This window comes from Microcebus murinus, chromosome 6, assembly GCF_040939455.1.
Source record: "Microcebus murinus isolate Inina chromosome 6, M.murinus_Inina_mat1.0, whole genome shotgun sequence".
Taxonomy (NCBI): Eukaryota; Metazoa; Chordata; class Mammalia; order Primates; family Cheirogaleidae; genus Microcebus; species Microcebus murinus.
In genome coordinates, this window is record NC_134109.1 from 112383940 (window position 1) to 112406607 (window position 22668).

A 22668-nucleotide genomic window follows, 5' to 3' on the forward strand; every position below is an offset into this window, starting at 1 on the left:
CTTCCCAAGGCCATGCCCCAGCCTCTGCGTGCCAGTCATGGCCATCGCGTCCACGCCCCCACCTGCTCCTCTTCCTCGACCCGCCCCCAGCCACCAGTACCTCCACCCAGCCTGTGCTCCAGCCCCTGTCCCCCAGTCCCTGAGGCCGCCTGGGCTCCCCAGCCTGGCCCACAGCCCTCCTCCCACACCCACCCCACCCCTCGGCAGGGCGACCACTGCCTCATCCCATTTCCTCTGTGTCAGTCTCAGCCGCCCTGCCCCATTCCTGCCTCTGCCCACCATCCTCCACGCTTCAGCCAGCATGACTGTCCACAGGTATAAACATGGTCACCTGACACTCCTTCTCAAATATCTCTATCCTCATAGTCTGCAGGATAAAGCCCAAATCCCACCACACGGGCCATTCCATGTTCTCCGCTTACATCTCTGTTTATTCAATACTGCTCTCCAGATCCTCCTGTCAGGGGACACCCCCAAGACTTTGCGACTGCTGTTACCTCTGCCTAGAATGCCCTTTCCCTCTCCAACTGGCAAACGACCCATTCTTCAGGGGCTCAGTTCAGTGACGCCTTCCCTGACCCACCCAAACCCAAGCGTGGTTCTCTCTTCTACATTCCCATGCCACTGCAACTCTTATATATGTCACCCAGTGCCTGCTCCAACGGTTCCACCTGGTGCTGGCCCATTTCCTGAGGAGCTGCAGTGTGTGCCCATGGCTAGGCCTACCTAGTGGGCCTGGGAGGTGGCCTTTGGGGGACCCTTGTGGGTAAAGACCTTTTCCTCCTTGTCCTTGGCGGTGTCCCAGTACCCAGCCAGGGCCTGGCAGTAGCAGGGGCTCCATAAACATTCACTGCGGGAACAGAGGCATGCAGGCGTGAATGAAAGCCCCATGGCTGGAAAGGCCCAGTGAGCAGCTGGTGTTCCAAGCCACACTGCCCACTCATGCCTCGACATTTCACAGAGAAGGAAGTCGAAGTTCCCCAAGGGGCAGGGACTTGCCCCTGGAGAAACAGTGGCTTCCTCCCTGCCAAAAAGACTAAAACCCAATTGTCCTCTTTCCTAAGATTGTAAAGAAGACTTCAGGAGCAGGTAGGGCTCACTGTTTGCACCCCCGCCCTCATGCCTGAGCACACACTGTGCCAGGCTTGGGACTGGATGTTTTCATGTATCAACTCACATAATCCCACATCTACCTGAGGAGGGAGACACTATTCTATAGCTGAGAAATGGAGACTCAGTCTCAAGTTACCTGGCAAGAAAGTGCTAGAGACAGGATTTGAACTCTGGCTGATCTAACCCCAAGATTGGCATTCTCAAACCATGCCCTGCACCAGGATGGTTTGACAAGGAGTGCCTGAGGGGCAGGGTTGGAAGAGCAGTGCGTTTTACATGAAGAAGTCAGGCTGGGCGCGGTGGCTCATGCCTGTAACCCTAGCACTCTGGGTGGCTGAGGTGGGAGAATCACTTGAGGTCAGGAGTTCAAGGTCAGCCTGAGCAAGAACAAGACTCCATCTCTACTAAAAGATAGAAAGATTAGCTGGACAACTAAAAATATATATATAAAAAATTAGCCGGGCATGGTGGTGCATGCCTGTAGTCCCAGATACCTGGGAGGCTGAGGCAGGAGGATCGCTTGAGCCCAGGAGTTTGAGGTTGCTGTGAGCTAGGCTGACGCCACGGCACTCACTCTAGCCTGGGCAACAGAGAGTATCTCAAAAGAGGAGAAGGCCCAACAGCAACCTGGTCCTGGGGCTTACCCTCTGAGGGGAGAGTTAGGAGCAGGCAGCACTTTGAAGCCCCAGAGAAAGGGGGCCTCACTTCCCAAACACCCTGCAGCAACATGGCACAGGCCCTTCTCCACCGCTGCCTCTGCTGTCTCAATATTGGGGGTGAATTTCAAAGGGGTGAAGCCTAAACGGCTTCCATTTGGGTAAGGAAAGGCAGAATCCAAATGAGGAGTCAGCTCACACCCAGAACCGCCCCTCCCCTAAACCAAGATGTTCAAACTCTCGTCACGGGGGAAGGGGACTCTTCTGTCCACACCTTGTACTTCTATCCGAATCCTTCTCCATACGCTAAACATGCCCGCCTCTGTCCCCAAACCAGCAATGGCTGTTGGTTTCCAATTGAAGTACAGATCCCTTAATTTGGTATTACACTCTAATCCCATCTTTGACTATTTGTCCCACCTTCTCTCTCACTAACCTCCTGAGCAGTTCTTTGCATCACCAAGTTAAACTTCTCAGCATTCCTCTAAACATATTTACTGCTCTGCACCTCTGAGCCTTTGCTGATGTTGTTCCCTCTCCCTGGAACGCTTTTCATTCTCTTCTTTTCCTATAGAAATCTTACCAGCTCGTTGGGCACCTTCTACTCCCATAGAAGTGCTATTTTCCTCCATTAAATGCCAGGGCACTTCACTGTGTACAGGCCTTCTCGGGCCTCGCGTGTGGACTGACTGTGTGTGTGCTCTCCTCCTCCTCCACGCTGCACGCGTGAGGGCAGCAGCGTCCCCGCTCATCGCCAGACCCCCAGCGGGCCACGCACACAGCAAGTGCTCCTGAATGTGCAATGGACTAATAAAGGCACGAGTGGACTCCCAACACCAGTCAGGGGTATTCCTGGGCTAGGGACACTTGCATTTTAACAGAGCCACCACCTGCCCTGATATAGAGAAATTATACAGAACTTGGAAATAAGGCAAAAAAATTACCGTGTGCCCTTTAAAAGTCTCTGTAGCTTGTCTGACTTACTTTTTACCATTGATTAGGGCCTAGACTTTGTAAAAATTGATGTTAAATGTAGAAAATTGATAAGTTGCAAGTCATTTCTATATACTCCAAAAAGAATGACCCCCAAGGTTATGGTTTGGTTGTCTCCTAGGACATTAACCAGCTTTTTGTCATATTTAGCAATCTTACCAGGCATTCTTTCTTTCACTGATTATAAAAACTTCAGTGTCTAGTATCCTCCTTTGAGCCAGCTTTGCCATCCTGCTGGGTTGCTTCATTCATGAGTTAAACAAATCTTTGACACGTGTTCACTCTATATTTGTATGAGAGTTATGTGTTTTAAGTCTTTGAAAATTGTACTTTGACACAACCTTTGGAGCACATTGGAATCTTCTGTGGGACGTTCAAATACACAGAGACCCAGGTTCGATCTCTGGTACTCTGATTCAGAAAGTCCGGGTTGAGGCTCTGCTGCCTGTCTTTTCTTAATAGTCTATTCTAATTAACACTCATACAAAAGGGAGATAGTCTTTATGTTAAAACACTCACCACAAGCTAGGCACGTGGCAAGCACTTATTACACATTAGCCAGTATTGCCGGGCATGGTGCTGCGCGCCTACAGTCCTAGCTGCTTGGGAGGCTGAGGTGGGAGGATCGTTTCAGCCCAGGAGTTTCAGGCTGCTATGAGCTGTGATCGTGCTTATCAATAGCCTGGGCAACATAGTGAGGCTCTATCTCTTAAAAAAAAAATCCCCATGTTACAGTTAGCCCTGATGCTGGAATTCCATACGCTGACAGTGAAGATTCGGTGTGGGGCACTCGGGGTGTTCTGAGATCACACCAGCTCGACACTGGGCTTCTTGGATCACGTGGTGTAATGGTGACCTGTCACCAATACCAGGCCGGGTCAGTCATTGCATTAGTTTCCCCTGGCTGCTCTAACAAATTACAACAGTTAATGGTTTGAAACAGAGACAAACTTCTCTTAGAGTCCTGGAATTCAGAAGTCTGAAATAAGACTTTCAAAGCTAAAATCAAGGTGTTGGCAGGGCCAGCTCCTTCTGCAGACTCCAGGGGAGAAATCTGTTCCTGTCTCTTCCGGCTTCTGGTTGCAGCCAGCATTCTTTTTTTCTTTTTGAGACAGAGTCTCACTCTGCTGCCCGGGCTAGAGAGCCGTGGCGTCAGCCTTGCTCACAGCAACCTCAAACTCCTGGCCTCAAGCGATCCTCCTGCCTCAGCCTCCGAAGTAGCTGGGACTACAGGCATGCACCACCATGCCCAGCTAATTTTTTCTATCTATTTGAATTGGCCAATTAATTTCTTTCTATTTATAGTAGAGACGGGGTCTTGCTCTTGCTCAGGCTGATTTCGAATTCCTAACCTTGAGCGATCCTCCCACCTCGGCTTCCCAGAGTGCTAGGCATGTGGTGCTAGACCTGAGATGCCTAGTACACCCATCAGCTGGCCCAGGACCTTGGGAAACAGTAGCCTGTAAGGGGGTGGCCTCCCAGAATACAGAGGAGAGAAGGAAGAGGAGTGGGTTGCGGGCTGGCATCATGGTAACTAGCATGATCAGTATGTGTTTCTAAAATACAGAATAGCTCCTGGAGGCCACATAAGACATACTAACAGTAATGGTGTTCGTCTGTAGAAGTTGGGCACTGGGAGGGAGGCCTAGTTTGTACTTCGTTCTCTTTGCTACTTTTAAATTTTGTACCATGAGCTTATATTGCCTGTTTGAAACAAAGACATTCGCCTAACATTCATGTTTACTACACTGGGAAGAGCAAAGCTGTTACATGTTTTTGCATCAGAAAACATCTGCCTGGAAACAAAATGCCAGCAAAATTCCCTATAATTACATCCTTGAAGACAGCACAGCATTTGTTTCTGTGTGTGCTTTTCACAAATGTCCTCTTCAAACGCTTCTTTGACTGCCCCGTCCTGGAGGGAGGAAGCACAGCCCAGGCAGAAGGCAGAGGGCTGGCCGAGCTCGCGCTGGAGTGGGGACCGTGTTGTCCCCGCTGGCAGCTGGCCTGCTGGATGACCTCATACCACATCTGTGGTCACCTAGAGAGCTGCCGGCCGGAAGGCCTCAGCTCACAGCCGGAGCCGCGGTGCCTGCCCGAGCACCCGTGTACCACCTCCCTGCAGGGGCTGCTGCTCCGAGTGGAGCCCTAGCTCCCCCACCCCCACCCTGCCCCCAGGACACAGTGCACGCTGGCTGCGTGCCTCAGATGCCAAAGCCTCAGATGCCCATTAGGAAGGAAGACATGGGGCCCTGGGCTCTGTCCTCGAGTGACAAGTCCTGTAGCTCCATGAAGACGATGGACAGTGGAAGGAGTGGAGGGGCCACCTCTTCTAGCTGAAAATTCATGCTATGGAACTCTACGAAGAGAAAGCTGAGGCACTGGATCATTAACTTGCCCAAGGTTGTGCTGCCAGTGAGTGACAGAGGTGAGGTTCAGCCTGGATCTGGGTGGGTTCTGAGTCCAACCCTCACACAGTGCAGACAGGGACCAGGCCACCAGGAGTCACAAAGGCATCAGTCCAAGGGACTCTGACCTTTGATGTTGCCTCCTTTGGTCCCTTCGGGGGTCCCAAATCAGACTGTAGCAATTCCTACCACAGCTCTCTGAGCCTCAGTCTTTTTGGCTATAAGGTGAGACTTCCTACATATCTAGAAGGTTGTTATGAGGACTGAATTTGTCAATGACTGCCAAGCATCTGGCACGCAGGGAGTCTCAACAAATATGAGCACCCTTTTTCTTCCTTCTTTTTAAGTAGCTTGTATTTAAATATTTATTTTTTGAGGCAGGCTCTCACTGTGTTTCCAGGCTGGTCTTGAACTCCTGGGCTCAAATAATCCTCCTGCCTTAGCCTACCAAGTAGCTGGGATTACAGGCTCCCACCAATGCCCTCAGCTCTTAAGTATCTTAATTCCCACTCCTCATCCTGAAACCTCTCAGGGTCACTTGAGGCTCAGACAAGAACACTAACCTCTCTGCTAAAGCCACAGGGTTGTGCCAGAGACCCTCCGGCAGCCCTGGGAGGTGGGCTCTGCATCCATGGACACTTCTGCCCTGGAATCCAGACCCAGATTCGTTTGGCTGACAACCTTCCCTCCTGACTTCAAGTTGGGTTAACCTTCACTGCTATTAACATTTCCATGAATGCTTTCCCAGCTATTTCCATCAATTCTGAACAATTTCTCTAAGAAAAGAAGAAAGGGCAACACCCTCTCAGCTTCAGCATCTTGCTTCTCAAAGATGGGCCGTCTGGGTTCTCTGGCAGATGAACATTTTTTTTTAAAGAAATTGGGTTGCCCAGTTTGGAGTGGAGTGGTCATAGCTCACTGTAGCCTCGAACTCCTGGGCTCAAGCAGTTCTCCCGCCTCAGCCTCCCAAGTAGCTGGGACTACAGGCATGTGCTGCCACTCTCAGCCAATTTTAAAATTTTTTGTAAAGATGAAGTCTCACTATGTCACTCAGGCTAGTCTTGAACTCCTGGCCTCAAGAGATCCTCCTGCCTTGGCTTCCCAAAATGCTGGGATTACAGGTGTGACCACTGCACCTGGGCCAGATGAACTTTTGTTTGCTCATCTGGGACTTTGCTCAGCTTCCTGATACCTGCCCCCCTCCCCACAACATGATGGTTTAAATATACCCAATAGGGCAGGTCATCCCTTTGTTTCTGAAATGAGTCTCCCAAGCAAGTGTCCCAGGCAAGTGTCCCAGGCTTGACTCCTGACCCCAGAGCTCTGCTTCCTGCTTGATGGAGACCATTTGACCCTTGGGTGGGCTCAGTGCCTCTCCAGTCTCTTTCCATGGATGGCACTGATGGAAAGAGCTGAACCTGTCATTTACTTGAGTGGCTTAATTTCAGGTAATTCTTGCTGTGGGCTTCACAGTGACCTCTAGCCTAGAGTGTTCCCTTGCCTTGTGCCAGGCCCCATAGGATCCTGCAGCCACTCACCTGGCTGTCTCTTGTTACATGTAACAGCTGGGCCTGCCAAGCCATTTTCATTCTCTCTCTCTCTCTCTCTCTCTCATCTGCTAATGTCTGCTAAGTGCCAGCTCCTGTGCTGCAAATCTGGTGATGTGGGTAACACAGCTCCAGGTCCCCTATTTCTCCGGACTTCTTGATCTAGCAGAGGGAGTAGGCATGTAGTGAGACAATCAATCATTATGGCCAGGGCCCTGCTGGGACAATGCATGAGGAACCCTGGAAAAAAAACAGATAAAGGAAGAAGCATTGTAGATCTCCTGGAGGAGTCAAGGATGATGTTCCAACTATCTCTTGCCCCAAGACTTAGTGGCATAAAACAGCCATGTGTGCCTGCAGATTCTATGACTCAGGAATTTGGACAGGAAATTGCAGGGCTGTATCCTCCCTGCTCCATGGTACCTGGGACCTTAGCCAGGGTGACTATACATGCTGGAGGTGACTTGAAGAGTTGGACATCTGGGCTGGGCTGCCTGAGGAATGGGCTCAGCTGGAATTGTCAACCGAAGTGCCTACTTGTGGCGTCTCCAGCCTGGTAGTGTCAGGGTAGTTGGCCTTTCTGCATGGTGTCTCAGGGGTTGAAGAGTGTTCCCAGTGAACAGGCAGAAGTTGCATGGCCTTTTACCACTTAGCCTCAGAGGACACACAGCATCACTTCTTATATACGCTATTGGTCATAGTAGTCATAGCCCAACCAGATTTAAGAGATGAGGGCATAGAATTCATCTCTAGATGAGAGAAGAGACAACACACTTGCTGCACTGTTTTAAAACTGGCACAGAAGGTTTCCCAGAAGAGGTAACCCTTGAGCTGAATTTTGAAGGCAGAGTATTAATAGGAGTTTGCCAGGTAGACAAAATGGGGAAGGTGTCCTAGGCTGAGGGGGTCAGGACATGCAAAGGCCCAGGGGTACAAGAGTAGATAGCATGACGTGGAATAAGTTCCACCAGATGCCCCAGGAGCTCAGCAAACACAACTTCCTGCCAACCCACCAGAGAGCCATCTCCGGCTGGTCCTCCCCTGACTGCCAGGACCCTGCTGTGCCCCGGAGCTCAGACATCAGCCTCTCAGCTAAGGGCTTGTCCAGATCAGAGGCTGAGTGGCAAATCCACATTCCAGTGGCCTGGGCCCCATCTAGCTCCTGAGGCTGTGGTGAGCATGCAAGGAGATACCACCTGCGAAAGGCTTCACATGGAGTCCAGCTAGACCCCATGCCCATGGTCTCCTCGCCGGCTCTTCTCTTAGAAACCCCTGAGGCCTGGCCAAAGCTTTCTTAGTCTAGTTTTTCAAAGCTTTAAAGGTTCTGTGTCCATTGGCGTGAATCCTGGCAATTCTTTCCATAATGTTTAGTCCTTTTGATTGTAGGCATAAAAACTCAGACTACATTAAACAAAAAAGGGAAATTGTTGGTTCTTGTAGCTAGAATGTTCCAGGAGCAAATCCTGGAGCTTAAAGAATATCAGAATTCTCTTTCTCTCAGTTTCTCATCTGTGTTTTATTCCCTGTAGGCTTCATTTTCAGGCAGACTCTCCCCAAAGTAACTATGATGGCCCCACAGCTCGAGGCTGACTGATCCTCACAGCCAGCAAACTCAGCCAAAAGAGAGGACCTTCTTCCTGAGTGTCTTAGGAGCAGTCCCCAGAAGGATTCTGTTGGCCCAGTTTGGATCACATGCCCTTCTCAGAACTGAGCACCATGGCCATGAAGCTGTAGTACTCTGACTGGCTATGACTGAATCAAGGGCCCCATAGAGGCCCTCATAGGGGTTATGGGTTGGCCCCACAGTAACCACATAGAATCACTTTATTTCAAGAAATGGGGATTCTGTTACCAGAAAAGGAAATAAAAATGTGAATGGCAGGCCCTGTCACAGTTCCAGGCCCACTGGTACAAGTTGCACGATTTGTGCACTATACAAAGGGATGATAGGGCGGCTTCCATGTCTGCCCAGAAGAGGTCCCTTTTTATAAGTCACACAAAGGTGGGCATATGGACTAATGCCAGGCTTTGTAAAGTCTATTACACTTTCCTTTCCCTAGTGCTTCAACACTACCTAGAAAACAATCCCCCATCCTTCAAGTCCTAGTTTAAATGCCTGTTCTTTCATGAACTAGTCAGGATAAATCTTGAGTTTCCCATGCACAATTATGGGGACATAATTATGGTCTCTACCTTGGTCATGGTCGTCCAGTTGTGATTCCTTGTCTGTCTCCTTGTCTGGCCTAAGACAGATTCCACAAGGACAGGGAGTGTGTCCAAGCTGCCTTCCCAGACCAGGTAGAGGAGATGTATAGGTAGGATGTGTTCTGTAGGTGGGAAGAGAAGAAATTGTTCTCCTTGCTGCCGCAGCCTCTCTCCCAGTTTTGCCTGCAGAAGACAATTATGGAGGAATGTGAGCCCTGCGCATCTGCAACGAGAGGCTACGGGCCTGATCTATCTCACCTCTACCAGTCTCTGGAGACATTGCCCAAAGGAAAGAGCCTTGAATGGTGCACCCACAGGGCCACCACCCAAGGCTGGGCCAGAGATCAAGTCCTTCTCTAGGAGGCCTTGGAGGAAGAGAAGATATCTAGGCTCCATCTAGGCCTCACTGAGGCTCTCAGGCAATTCCTCTAGGGCTCAGTTCCAGCTCCTGATTAAAACCAGATCTGGGAGCTTGCAGCCTTTGGCGAAACTGGATACCTGTCAACACAGGCAAAGGAAATATACTATGGGAGGGAGGCTGGCTGGCAGCCCAGCACTGCTGGGCTGGGCAGTAAGGTTGAGCTTTCCTTCTGAAGGGTCCCCAGGAGCCCATGCCATGTGAGGTGGTGACAACCCTAAGAAATGGGAGCCCGGTGGAGACCAGAGGAGCACACTCACCTCTCCGTCACTTTCTTCCCTCCTTTTTTCTCTGCTTCTTTTCTTCAGATAGAAGAACTGTGTTAATCCCAGAACTACCTTTTATTCACTTTGGGTAAATTATCTAACCTCTTTGAGCCTCAGTTTTATCACCTGTAAAGTGGAAGTGAAAATAGTACCTACCTAGATGGCTGACTGTAGGATTAAAAGTGACAATGTATGAAGAGTGCTTAGCACAGGACAAGGAACAGAGTGAGCCCTTATTGAATGTCAGTTATTGTTATGCTTTCTCCATCTCTCCTTTTCTATGAAAAGCTACTTGATACCATTAAAACCATAAACACAATCCTTGATGATCATAGTAAGGAAAATATTTCATGTTCCTAATGGCTGATGAGGTGGAAAGCACATTGGCTTTAGAGTCAGACAGCCTGGGGCTGTAATTCCAGCTCTGCCATTTACAAACTGGGTAACTTGAGCCATTCAAACCTCAGTGCCCGTCCGCACGACAGAGCCGCTGGCAACGCCTGCTCTGCCTGGCCCAGCGCACATCTCATCGGATCCGCGTGTACAGGACCGCCAGACGCTGCAGACAGCCATCCACCTGGGAATTATTTATGCTTCCAGTGTTGTGCTTTCCTTCTTGCTGTCGCCTTTCCTCACATTTGGTTCTTCTTTTCCTTTTTCCAAAGTCATGAGTCAAATAAGCCTCATAGGGTCATAGAGTATTAGAGCTGGAAGAGAACTTTGTGACCATTGGTTCAGTGATTTTATTAGATCACCTGGGGAATACAAAGAAATTCAAATTCCTGGGCTTCAAACCAAACCTAGAGCATCAGAATCTCTTACTTGTTAAATGAGAATTTTAAATTACAAAAGTGATACATGTTCATTATAAATGAGTTCCAACAATACAGTCATAAGGAGAATAAAATGGTCTCTCCTAAGAGGTAACCATTATTAATGGTTTTGTGTATGTCATCTATGGTTTTTGTTTTTGTTTTTTTCACCTGGAAAGATCTAACCATGTAGTTTTCATTTTCCCCATTAAACTAGATCATCACTCACTTAAAAAGAAAACTTGATATAACTTAAGACATTTTTCCATATCAGTGTGTATATAAGTCTGCCTTGTTCTGCTCAGCGGCTGCAGAGAGTCTGTGGTGTGGCATGTTGTGGTTGACTTAACCATTTTCACACTGGTGAACATTTAGGCTGTCCCTGGTGATTCACATGCAGCCAACCCAGCCTCTGTCCATGTTTAGCAACCTCTGCTTTGTATAGATGGGTACTTGGAGGCCCAGGAAGAGGTTGCAAGGTTCACAGAGCAAGTTAGTGGGGGAGCTAGGATTTACAACCCTGCTCTCCTGGCATGCTCTTTGCATCAAACCATACCACTACAATCATCAAAGAAAAAAAAAAGTTGGTAAAGGGAACTTAACCACTTCGGTATCAGCATCGACTGTAGTCGATAGCCACAGATGAACGCGCACAGCGACTTTAGCCGACAGCCGTGATATGACTTTTCTAATTTTTCATTTATCAAAATAAAATTGCGAACATTTAAAAATACTGTAATGAAAACACATATGTATATGTTACCTATTCTGATTTACATTACAAGTAAAGCTGCCTGTAAGTAAAACAAGCTGTCAGTGCTTTCAAGCTTTCCTCATCACACAGGAGCAAAACGGATCCGCCGTCAACGCACCGCACAGACCGTCGTGCGGACTGCGAGTGCGGCTGTGGGCGAGGTTTTGCAGCCAGTGAGCGCCGCACCCAAGTGGTTAAAAACATTTTTCTGAACTTCCTCTTGATAGAAGGGAAGAGAGAGAAGAAAAAAAGAAAACCTCAATTTTATTTCATGTAGTTCTGAGAATTGGATTTTTTCCCAAACTTTCTAACCATTTTCACTTTTCATTATGTTCTTTGCAAGAGTTCATAATTCAATAAATTTTTTCTACACAATGTTTCTGAAGCCAATATTTTTTTTATGCTAGAATCCCAAAATCACACTTCCTCTGAGTATGGCTGTTCTGAGAGACCTTGGTCAAATTCTACTTTAGGGACCCAACTCCCATCCTCATTCACCATAATTGATGAGTTTTCCTCTCTTGTGGAAACAAAAGGAGTTAAAAAATTGTGACTGTCATCTATTTTTTTCACTAAGTAAATTCCTCCAAGTCCTGTAGGTAACTTTCCCAGAAAGCTAAATTACCCAGTTGTAACAAATTTAACATGTAATGTTTGTAGAATCCTTGTGAGAATTTGCTCTTTGCCCAGAAATTATGCTTAATCTTTCTACTACAAAATGGAATGTTAATCCTGCCTCCAATGAGGTAATAGAGATTTGATTGGATGGGATGACTGCCCATCAAGTCCCATGCTCTCTGAAGCAGTTGTCCTCAGAGTGTGGTGCTGAGTAGCAGACAGATGTTTCTAAGTCTACTGTCCCTATCTGCATCCCTGCCACAAAAGGGTCAGACAAAAATTGCTCAGATTTCTGAGTGTAAAAGGAGAGATGAGATGTCATCCTCAGATAGGTGAACGTGGTGTTGGCAGCATTTGAATGCTGTTTGGCATCATTTTGGGCAGAAAATAAAGGGAACAAAAGGTCAACGCAGTGTATGTATACATATAAATATTTTAGGGCTTAAGATTATAGCTGCAATTCCCAGACGGGGTTCCAGAGTACACTCATGTCTCGTGAGAGGTATTACATGAGGGAATGAAAAATACTGTGCCCTTTATTTGGAAAATGCAGAGGGAATAGGATTCAGAGAACCAGGCTGCAGCTGATGTCCTGAGTGAACTACTGGTACTGGCACCTCGTCTCATCATCCAAATGTCCTCACCCATGCCTGGTGGCTGTCAGGTAGGGCGAGGGTTGTGGCTGGGAGCCTCCTTCACTCAGCTGTATTCTTCATCCTCTGTGAAGGCTGATATGAAGGAAACACATGCCCCATGTCACACATAAAAAAGAACATGATGGAAATTGCCTGATTCCCCGAGTCAGGGAAAGGGAAGGGCCTTCATCCTCCCTTCACCTGGGACAGGTCCTTCATACAAGACTATGGCAGGGCAGTGCCCTTATGGAACAATCTAGATATGGAGAAGACAGCGCAGCAGCAGGAGTTAGGAAGGGTTGTAGACCACGATATCTGAGGCCTCACTCAGCCTAGCCACAGTGGATAGGGCACCCAGTACCCATGGGGCAGAGTCCAGAAATCCCAGCCCTCATCCATCTGGCATGACCTGCCTTGCACACTTTCTGTGTGACCAGCTCAGTCCTCACACTTCCTGGCCTAGCACCCTCACACTCAGGCAGGCCCTCCATGTTGCCTTCCTCCCCATTGCATGCTAATCCAGGTCCCCCCCATCCTTAGAGGCCTCGCTCCAGCCCCCTCCCCCAAGAAGCTATGGGGCAACTCTTCTAGCACCACACTCTGCCTGTGTTTTGTTGTGCTGAGTGTGGGCTTGGCTGTTTCTGGTGAGCAGCAGCCCAGCGCCAGAGAGGAGAAACAGGCGTAAAGGATGGATGGCATGGTGCCTGCACCCCCGGGCCCCAGAGGACTCGGGTACAGCTAGAAGTTGAAGGAGCTGTTTTCATAGGGGCTTTGAGAGGTTCAGGGCATAAGCAAAGATGCCTCAAAGGCTCAGGGACAAACTATGACCTAGTGCTGCAGTTCTCAACCCCAGCCATCGACTGGAACCAGTCCATAGCCTGTTAGGAACTGGGCCACACAGCAGGAGGTGAACGGCAAGTATCACCACTTGAGCTCTGCCTTTTGTCAGATCAGTGGCAACATTAGATTCTTATAGGAGCTCAAACCCTACTGTAAACTGCATCTGCGAGGGATCCAGGTTGAGGCTCCTTATGAGGATCTAATGCCTGAAGATCTGAGGCAGAGCTGAGGCGGTGATGCTAGAGCTGGGGAGCGGCTGCAAATACAGATGATTGTTAGCAGAGATCTGACTGTACAATAAATGTGATGCACTTGAATCATCCCCAAACCATCCCCCACCATACTATCCAAGTCCGTAGAAAAATTGTCTTTCATGAGACGAGTACCTGGTGCCAAAAATGTTGCGGACTGCTGGCCTAGTGTTAAGCTATCTCCTGACTCTGACCCAGAATCCAGCCCTGTTCTGACGTATCAGTGCCTGGTGGCTTTGGGACTGTGAGCAGCAGTGCTGTTGGCAGAGACATTGGCACTTTCCTGGGGGGGCATCACAGCAGAGGCAGTCCTCAGAGCCCTAACAAGCAGACTCGGGGTGGGAGGCACATTCCAGATCCTTCAAGATTCCCTCCACTCCGAGAGTTCCAGATGTGGGCAAGTCTTTGAGCAGTGACAGAGGTGCCCCCCTGTGCAAAGCAGGGCTGTGGGCTGGGGAGGTGTTGTGAAGATTCAGGTAAACCGTGTCCTCATTAACACTCAGGTAGTAGCACCTGGGCCTTGGGTATCTGCCCCTCAGACGTGAGCTCTTCTGGCCTCATCTGGGCCCAAACACTGCTGGGCAGCCAACTCTGACCCAGCTTTGCTGAGCACCCCAGTGCCTAGCATGGCAGGGAGAGAAGCCAGGCAGGCAATGTCAATGAGGGCAGGGCAAGGGTGGGGTACATGCAGAGGCAGAGGGTACAAGTTCCATTTAAAAATGGGGAAGCTGTCCAGCCAACTGTCACCCTGTGGGAATGTAGGTCCAGGGATACCACATTTTTCCAATTTTTCTTTTAAGGATATAAAAATTCAGATTATATGAAATCTACTGATTTTCAAATTTAAAAGTTGGCAACTGTGTGGGTTAATATCTATTTGCACATTCTGATCCATTCTCTGCCCAGCTACGCCCTGGGAGGGTGACCCTCATGAACAGCACTCTCTCCCCAGCCTTCTACATTCCAGCTGGATATGGCCAATGGGCAGAATAGGCAGATGGAGACTGAAAGGCGGGAGGTCAGGATATTAATCCCCCCGCCACTGCCCACATACACTGGGGCCATGGTTTTGGCAGTGGCTATGTTTGTCTGTGTCCTGCATGGGGGCCCCTCTCCCAGGTTACAGCTCCCATGGTCTGGTGACCCTCCTTCCCATCTTCAGGCCTAGGGGTGGTACTGACTCCCCCATTGCTAGTCTCTGGGTGCTTCCCCATCCTTTGTCATACTCTTCACCCTGCCCGTATAATTAGCTCCTTCATTACCAGGTCTCCCCAATTAACCTTTTTGAATGTGCCCTCTCTTTCCTGCTGGGAACTACCAAAACAAACCAATTCAATTAAAAACCACACTGTGAGGTCCAATCACACCTGGACCCGCAGTCTGGATCCAGCCAGTCTGTAGGAGCCCAGCTTGCAGCTGCTGATGTACAATCAAAACAGCACACTGAGGCCAGCAGGCCAAATCTGAGAGTCCCATACTGGCTGACACCGTGCTAGGGACAGCAGGCACGCAACGACTCTCATGTTGAAACCCAAGAGGCAATCAAAAAAGAGAAAAACCTTGAGATGTGTCCAACCCAGTTTAATGACTGACAAAAGCGTGCAAATGCCAACTACGGAGCACCAGCAATACAAGAGGCACAGAGGCCTGGGCGGGGGCACTACAACATTGTCATGGGGAAGTGGAGTCATCTAACTTGGACATGGGAAGGGGTGATCCACTGACGGCTCAGATCTATGTAGGGCATGTTCCTCCAAGGAGCCCGCAGCCCTTCCCGAAAGGAGGAGCAAGTGGCTGCCTTCACTCACGAACATAAATTCTTGTGCAGACCACGTCATCAGCCCCAAACGTCTGCAGAGAAGGAGAAAAGGAAAACCAATCAGTGCAGATGCCTGTTCGAAATGTTTAAAGCATATCACTAACGAGGCTACTTACTACCCTGTTAAAAACTCTTTGTAACAGACATTCAATTTCCTGTGCTGTGTGCTCATGTTAAGTGAAAAGAGTTTCTCCCCTCCCTTCCCCTGCTCTTAAGCTCACTATTGGCAGAGAGGCAACTGGGGTATAGAATTATGTTGTATACAGTTTTCCTTTGCTTTTGGATCCTATGAATGATGACATAAGAAATACCAGGAGCTTTGGTTTTGAAATTAAACTGAAAGAGGGAGAATGCCATTTTGGACATTTCTGAAGTGGTTCTGTTTCTTTTCAATGTCTTCACGACAGCAAGGGGCTTGGGTCATGGTGTTCAGTGCTGACTAGCCGGCTAGGATTGCTTTAAAGAAGGAATAGGACTGCTTTGCACAAAGCTGCTATCTAGCCTGGGAGACAGCCTGAAATGTTGTACAAGTGATACTCAAGTCACCTGCAATCTAGAAAATTGGTCTCAGCTGCAAAAGCACAGTGTTGGCATCCAGACCCAGCTCCGCAACCCACAGCTGGGTATGCTTAGGCACATGCCTTCTTCTCTTGGCCTGTCAGGAAAGGGGCGGGCAGGGGCTAGTGTTGAGGAGAGGGGTGGTACTGAACAAGGTGATCCTAAAGGCTCTTTCCAGCTAAGATTCTGTGGCTTTTTGTTTGTTTATTTGCTGCATCACTCCACAGAGGGAGGAGGATATTTTTTTCTTCTGGCCCCTGAAACGATGCTGCCCATAAGTAAGCTGTGCCAGCTCTCCCCACACTGGGGATGGCTCACAGGCCTGCTCTGCTAGGACTCCGTCTGTTTGCAGAAGTACCTTTATCTGCTGGAGGGTCTTCATCCTTCAGATTCTCAAAGTGGCCTAAGATCCAAGAGCAGTTAAAACCACTGGTGGAAATTTAGCTGCCTTAGGATCTTCATAATTTTATCCCTAGAGCCCTTAGTGGCTCAAGAGATGCTCTCAGAGAACATTTGGAAATACTTCTAGTCCTTAGTGATCATTAAGGAAGCAAATGCTCAAAACTAGCTTCTTTTCATACTCGGGGTCTCCTGATCAGACTGGCACACTATCCCTGCTTCTGGACACTGTCTTTATCCTACCCTTGTTCCCTATTAATAAGGAATGCAAGTGATTCTGTGTGCTGGGGCTGTGTGGGAAGTGGAATTTCCACCATAAATCCACTTTTCAGCTGTCTGGACCCCTTAGGACCATAGTAGTTTTCCAGAACTCTTTGAGCTCTACCATCAAATGGAACAGCAGGGTTTAGAGATTTGACTCTACCCTGTAGCCACTATTCTAGCTATGTGACAACTCTCCCAGCTAACAAGTGGCCTCATGACACGAGAAGAAATCACCACATTTCCAACCACATTTGAAGTGGCCTTCTCAGCCTGCAAACTATGCTTAGAGGTTCCCGAAAGAAACTCTCTGTAGGGTATTCCAGAGTGGTTTGAGGGAGTATACTCAGTTTTCAAAGGCAGGCAACTTACACCAATTTACTATTGGTGCTGGGAGAGCTTATTTCAACTTAACTAGAATAATTTGCCTCTTGTTATATGGAGACGGCATCTCCCTACGTTTTAGATTTATTAATGATAATAACCCTTGAAACAAAAGCCCACATTTCAGATCCAGATCCCAAATGCCAAGAATTCCTGCTCCCTTTGAGGCTTGTATATGTGACTGCTGGGCCAGGGATGGGGGCCCGGGTGGGACTATGGAGTCCATCTAGCAGAATTTGGCCTGTGACTCTGGCTGCTCGTATACCACAGAGGTTAATAAAATCACATTTTCTCAGAGCAAACCGGTCCTACTTAACCATCAGCTATACTCAAGAACTCTAAAATCACCTCTCTCTTTTCTGTCTCTGGTATCAGTAAACCATATGTACCTCTTCCCCTAAATTTCCATGTCTCAGTCTCAAATTGCTCCCCTAACCCCATCAAATATCCCTTCCTTGGAAAGAACATTAACCAGGTTGCAAATTAAACCAGCCCTTTCCCTATGAAAGGAGAAAGTATGTTAAATCATCCCAGGGAAGGGCAGGAGGAGAGAGATCAGGCAGCCTCACTCCAAGTCATAGAGGAAGCTCAATTGAGGGTCTCCTTGCAGCGTAAACATGTAATTTCAGGGCCGAGAGGGACCGCAGGGATCAGACCTCAGCTCAACCTCTCATTTTATAGCAGGGCTGGAGCTTGGGGAGGGAAGAGGTTGCCTGGGTCACACAGGGAGCCCTTTCATAGCACACCTCGCTGTCTCCTATTCTTAACATTTCAGGGTGACATTTGCTGAGATGGAGCAGATGGTAACAAAATGCCTTATGGAGAACAAAGGATATAATTTCCTGGCTACTCAAAACAGCTTTTCCCATTTTCAGGCTGGGGGGAAAAGGTTGTTGCAGCAAAGCTTGGTCAGTTTTGAAACAAAGGGAGAGTGATCTGGGGTTGTCCTGCCTTCCCTGTCTTCCTTTGCTCCTCTACCTAAACAACGGGGAGGAGGTGTGTGATTAAACTATAAGGGTTTCTAATTTGGCCTCACCAGGTAAGTTTTGTTTGGCGTGGGGTGTGCAGGGTGTTTAGAATGTTCCAGTCTGAACATTTTTAAGGAAGAGTCCACCTTTTCCAGTTCTAAAGAGGCTCATCCACTCAGACACGTCCCAAATCAGCATTCGTTGCCTGACTCCTGAAGGCCACTGGAGTTTGTAAATATGAGTGCTGATGTGATAAAAATTTCTGAAACCTTTCCCAGCCAGCAAAATGGGGAATGAGAATGAAAAAAATCCTTTCTGCAGCGTGAGCCTGGTGACCTCACAGAGCCCAAGCATTCCGAGCCCTGCTGGAGGGAAGGTTGGCTAAAAGCATGTCACTGCTGCTGGATGTAGCCATGTGGATAGTGGCAGCACCCCAGCCTGTCTCTAGCTCCTGTTCTGCCCTCTGAGCCACTCCCCTTTCCTGCCAACCATTTAATAATGATTTCCTCTGACCTGAACTGTCATCTCGGGTTTTCTGCTCAAATTTTAATCCAGGGCAAATGGCATCTTTCTCTGAATGGGTGAGTGAGGATGACATGTTTGTATGGCCCACCTCGGGCCCATCTGGAGAACTTTAGGATTGTTTCACGATCACAGGGGTCTCACCAGGATAAGCTCGTCATTGGCCAGCTCACGGGTCCAGTAGGTTTTCGGGCCTTCCCCTTCAAGAAGAGTTTGTGTGCAGTGTATCTTGTTCTCATTCTCCCAAGTGGCTAAACTCTGTGGGCAGGAAAACCATCAGTGACATTAATTACAGTCTCAGCAGCGGGAGCAGCAACAACAATGAGCACTGAAGAATAATTGCTGTGCAGAGAAGCAGAACATGGTCCCTGTCAGCAGGCCACAGAATCTCCTCTTCTGAGCTTTATGAAGCCCAAATTCAGAGGGCAAGTCATGGATTTTATAGGGTATAAATACACCTTGTATCACACACTCACACACACCCCCGAAGCAGCAAAGCCTTAGGCACACTTTATATCTCTGGGAATAAAATTTATAGCATGCAATGATTCACTTATGCAAAAATGGACTACCCTTTCAAACAATTTGGATTTTAAAGGCAAGAACCTTCACATCAGAACCACGCAGTTTTAGAGCAGTTAAGACACCATGTTTGGAGCCACGTTTGTCATCAGCAGGTCGGGAGTGTGACTCCCTGCACGTATCTTGGGATAAGAAACTCCTTTCTGTTTGTGCTACGCATCAGAAGCGGCACACTCTACCATGATAAACCTGGGTGTTTCTGGCTCTGAGGATTAAAATACATCCACTTTCCAGGTTACATCCCTCTAGAAAAATTTCTGAAAAAAAAAAAACAGAAACAATCTGAAGGGCATTCATGCTGTTGGAGGTGAAAGGAGGGACCCCCTGCAGTCCTCCCCAGTGTCTGCACAAAGCCAAGTGCGGTACAGCTGGGGTGGGGGTGGGCCAGCACTGAATGTGCATATAATCACTTTTTAACTTACACATGGGACACATTCATTAGGCAAGGGGGGGGATGAGCCACTCTCCAGGCTGTTGTGTAAACCTTTGATATTTTTTTTAATCAGAATTACCCTCCTTGGCAGTAGCCACTGTTGGATGTCCCCAAGTTGAGTCCTGCCCATTGCTGAACCTTCTCCTTCAGGCTCCCAGCCCTTTGCTCTAATTATGCTTGTCTTGCTCTTTTGTTTTGGCAAACAATACCATGACTTGGGCCCAGGATCCCACTAGCTCCAAGCCGGGACATCATTTTCAGGCTATGAAATCCTGGGGGCCAAAGACTGCCTCCTGGATCAGCCTGTTCCTGGGGGCCAGTTTCTGCTTCCTTCTCCCAAGCCCAGTCACCGGAGAGTCCGTTCCCCTCCGAGATCAGACCCAGCACTGCTCTGCTCAGGAAAGCTGAAAGAAGCAATTTACCACTCTCTGGAATCTTATTACTTAAAAAGAAAACAAAAAAACAACCAAACAGACAAACAAAAAAATACTGGAAAAAGGGAGGGAGACATTCTGTCACTTTTAAAATAAGTGGTAGCAGTGGCGATTATTTTTCCATCTGTTTAACCAAACGCAAATTTTGCCCATGCAAAGAAGGAATGTGCAACCCCTTGTTTCAATCCACTCGTTCGTCCCTGGGGCAGATTTACGGAGAAATAAAAAATTCTTGCCCTTGAGGACTAAGAGAGGGCATTTGGTCCATTTTCCCTGCCAGAAGCTGCGTTGCTTTTGGAAAAATTCTGGCGTTCCTTTAAGGCACCAGGCTGAGGGGTGGGCAGGTAGAGATGCCAGGGTCACCTAGAGCTGCCGTTCCGCATGCGACAGGAAACGTGGCAGCGGCGCGGCCAGAGAACCCGCGGCGTCCGCAACCTTCTTCCGCGCCGCCTGCGCCCGGCGCCGCAAACCGCTGCAAAAGCCGCAGCTGGGAACGCGGCGCCACCCCGGCCCGCGCTTCAACACGGCTGTCAGCACCTCGGGAGGCGGCTTAGGGACGAGGGTAGGACGGGGATAGGGCTTTCTCCGCGCCGCAGGGCTGCGGGCTGCGCGAGCCCGCCCTGCATTCTGCCGGGCACACTCCGCGCACGGAGAGCGCGCCGGGCTGCACAGGGGACGTGCGCCCCTCCGCGGAGGCGGGCCGCGCGCGGGGAGCGGGGCCGGGAGCGCCGCGGGGCTGTGGGCCTCACCCTGCACTTGCGTCCGTCCACTGTCTCCTCCTCGAAGCCTTCTCCGACCTTGAAGTTGATCTCAGTGGTGCGCACCGTGGTGGATGTCTTGATGTAGAACCGATCCCCGTCCTGGCGGATCTCCACGTGCGGCTTGGAGGCAGCCGCCACGGCCACCTTCCTCAGCATGGCGTTCACACCTGCACAGCGGGCACCGCAGGCTCAGGCCCCAGGACACCGTCAATGGCCTGTCGTCTAGGGATCGGTCGGGCACTTCCCATATCAATACCCTCTGACTTTAGACAGGGGCCATAAAATAGATTTACTCATCTCTTTGCCCTCGCCCTGGTTTCCGAGATGAGAAACCGAGGCTCAGAGAGGGTGAGTGGCTTCCCCGAGCTGCAATGAATTCGTGGCAGAGCCTGGTCTCAAACTAAGTCCCAAAATTTAAAGGCCCTGACCCTCCTTGCACGCCTGTAATCTCTCCTCGCTGTGATCTCGCACGCGACAAAGGCCGAACCGTCGAGGAAGGCGCCAAACATCTAGCAAGCGCTCGCTGAACGCGTGGGTCCCAGGCTCTCCTCGCTGCTCCGAGACTGGTGCGCCGGAGACCCGGCGACCTATCGTCCCAAGGACTCCCTCCTGCCCGGGGCTCCCCCAACGCCCGCACCCGCCTGGACCGAGGCACCTCCGGGCCGCGTCTCCCTGTCGGGGCGCGCCCTCTGCACCGGCTTACCTAGCGCCTTGAGTAGTTCGTCGAAATTCTCGCTGCTGCGCATCTTCCAGGTGCCAGCGAAGTTGGGCATGGTGGCGGCGGCGGCAGGCGCGGACGGCGGCGGCGCAGCGGGCACACGCGGAGCCTGCGAGGCGGAGACTGGCGCTTTGCGCCCCGCGCCGCGCGCCTTGAGTCGCCGCAGAGCGCCCCCCGCCCCGCGGACGCCGGCCCCGCCCCGCCGGCCCCGCCCCGCCCCGCGGCCTCTACCCCGTGTGCGCTCAGCTCCCCGCCCAACCGTGCCCCCACTTCCCCTCGGCGTTCTGTTCTCCAGCGGGGGAGGCCTGGCACCCGCTCGCCAACTGGGGGCACCTCTGCCACCCCAGGCCAAGCACAGCCTGCTTTAAAATGGGTGGTGGGAAAGGGTTAGATGAAACAAGATTGGCCAGGAGGGGATAACTGTTGAAGCTTGGCGCTGGGGACTTGAGTTGTCATTATACAATTCTCTGCACTTTGTATGTGTTTGCAAATATCCATAATTCAAAGTTAAAGTGGTAGTGGGGCCATCGGGGATGGGACCCACTCTCTTTTCACCCCCAGTCATGCCTTCTGGGTGTGCCCAGCTAGTCCCCTCCCTGCCTAGTCTGGGATCCTATTCTGCAGCCCTAAAGCCCCGCCACAGCCCCACAGGACCAATGGCAGCAATTGTGGGAAAACCCCACTTTCCATCAACACCAGCCTGGGCACTGATGTTTGGAAGCCGGGCAGGAGTCAGGCCGGGCCAGCGCCCCTTTGTCGGGGGTTTGGGGCAGACTGCTGGGTGGGTTGGGAGAGGTGGACTAGAATGAGCTACAGAACCCGGCCCCGTTTTGCAGAAGGTCGAGGCTTTGCACTCTGCGGGCAGGCTGGGAGGGCCCTCCTCCTTTTGCTCCCAAACGTGCGCGATACCTAGAGTCCTCTTCGTGTGTCCACTCGGGGAGTGCCGATGCTTCGCCATAGCTCTTTTGGTTCTTCCCTACAGATCTCAAATTTTCCTTGCAGCCTTTCCCACTGTTTCACCATCTGGATGCTTCAGCCAGACAGCACAACTCAGGACTCTAGGACTTGCCCTGCGTCTTCCTATCTCCAAGCCTTTGCCCATGCTGGGCCCTCTTCCTTGAATGTCTTTTTCCCCATCAGGCCAATAAAACCTTGCCCATTCACCAAAGCCCATCTTTATCTTGTCTCTTTGTGAAATTCCTAATCAATGGTGATTATTTTTGTCTGAATTCGCAAGATCCTTCTTTGGTCCTGCTCTTGTTCAAGTCCTAACTCTGCTATAAACTGAACTTCGAGACGGCAGTGATTATTTA

The 22668-nt window shown here is 49.9% G+C and overlaps 1 protein-coding gene across 1 annotated transcript; it reads right to left on the reverse strand.

Annotated features, from left to right (window-relative positions):
- Positions 1-15081: 15081 nt before the first annotated feature.
- On the reverse strand, positions 15082-21521 carry CRABP1 (cellular retinoic acid binding protein 1). The gene is made up of 4 exons (XM_012739426.2): positions 21341-21521; positions 20626-20804; positions 18572-18685; positions 15082-15367 (listed from the first exon to the last, which is right to left on the reverse strand). The coding sequence occupies exons 1-4, from the start codon at positions 21408-21410 to the stop codon at positions 15317-15319; spliced, it is 414 nt and encodes a 137-aa protein (XP_012594880.1). The 5' UTR covers positions 21411-21521; the 3' UTR covers positions 15082-15316.
- Positions 21522-22668: the final 1147 nt, after the last annotated feature.